Below are 1,011 nucleotides of genomic sequence, written 5' to 3'. Positions count from 1 at the left end.
TTCCGCGCCCTTGTCCTCGACGAAATACTGCAAAAATCAAAATAATATTATAATCTTCTTATTACAACTAAATGTTAAATATATATAATATAGCTTAATAATCATTAAATAAATATGAAATTTATATTTATATTTATTTACATAAATAACATACCATTTGGCTGCTGCTGCTGCGATTGCAACTGCGATTGTTGCAGCTGCAATTGCGGTTGCTGTGGCGGCTGCTGTGGCGGTTGCTGGGGCGGCTGCTGGGGCGGCTGCTGGAGCGGCTGCTGGGGTGGCTGCTGGGGCGGCTGCTGGGGCGGCTGCGGTGGCGGCTGCTGTGGCGGCTGCTGTGGCGGCTGCTGTTGCAATTGTTGCGGCTGTTGCTGCTGTTGTTGCAAACGTTGCAACATTTGGCCATGTTGCCGCAACATCGCCATTACTGTTCTTTGGAAATTTCTACAGAATGAAAATGTTTTGTAATTTATTTTAGAATTTACGTTTTAAAATATATAATAAATTATGTTACTTTAACATTAAAAAATATTTTAATGTTACATTGATTATCAATTGATTATCTATATTATCTATAAATTGATTATCAATTTTACACAAAATATTCAAATAATATAATCATATATTATATTGAATTAATACTTGAGTATATAAAATATTCAACGTAAACATTTTTTAATATGTAACTGACAAAGTTAACATTAAACAAAATGTTGCTTACTCTGTAGGAGTTTGCTCGTCCACCTCCAAGAGCATTCGCTCAGCCTGATCCGTAATTTCTTCTAAAAAAATAAAAGAATTAATAATCTAATGTATATATACACATATATATATATATATATATATATATATATATACGCATGTATTCGAGGTACTTGTATATATCAGCAATTATTTGAAAAAAGTATCTCTTGCCGTGCGGAAAAAGTTGAATTCGATTCAACTTTTACTTCTTATCTTTACTTTTATTCAATGAGAAATTATATGCTAGGTTATGACAATATGCATTGCACG

At 33.5% G+C, this 1,011-nt stretch overlaps 1 protein-coding gene across 1 annotated transcript; it reads right to left on the bottom strand.

The window, feature by feature from the left end:
• Nucleotides 1–154: 154 nt before the first annotated feature.
• LOC105460250 (putative uncharacterized protein DDB_G0294196) lies at nucleotides 155–779 on the bottom strand (the record flags this gene model as incomplete). The annotated part of the gene is made up of 2 exons (XM_011706682.1): nucleotides 155–441; nucleotides 719–779. Coding segments are annotated over 2 exons (348 nt in total), but the record flags the coding sequence as incomplete, so codon positions are not given.
• Between the last annotated feature and the right edge of the window lie 232 nt (nucleotides 780–1,011).

This window comes from Wasmannia auropunctata, unplaced genomic scaffold (genome assembly GCF_000956235.1).
Source record: "Wasmannia auropunctata unplaced genomic scaffold, wasmannia.A_1.0 LD325747.1, whole genome shotgun sequence".
NCBI lineage: Eukaryota > Metazoa > Arthropoda > Insecta > Hymenoptera > Formicidae > Wasmannia > Wasmannia auropunctata.
The sequence above is the reverse complement of the archived record's forward strand: the minus strand, read 5'-3'. Positions and strand labels throughout refer to the sequence as shown.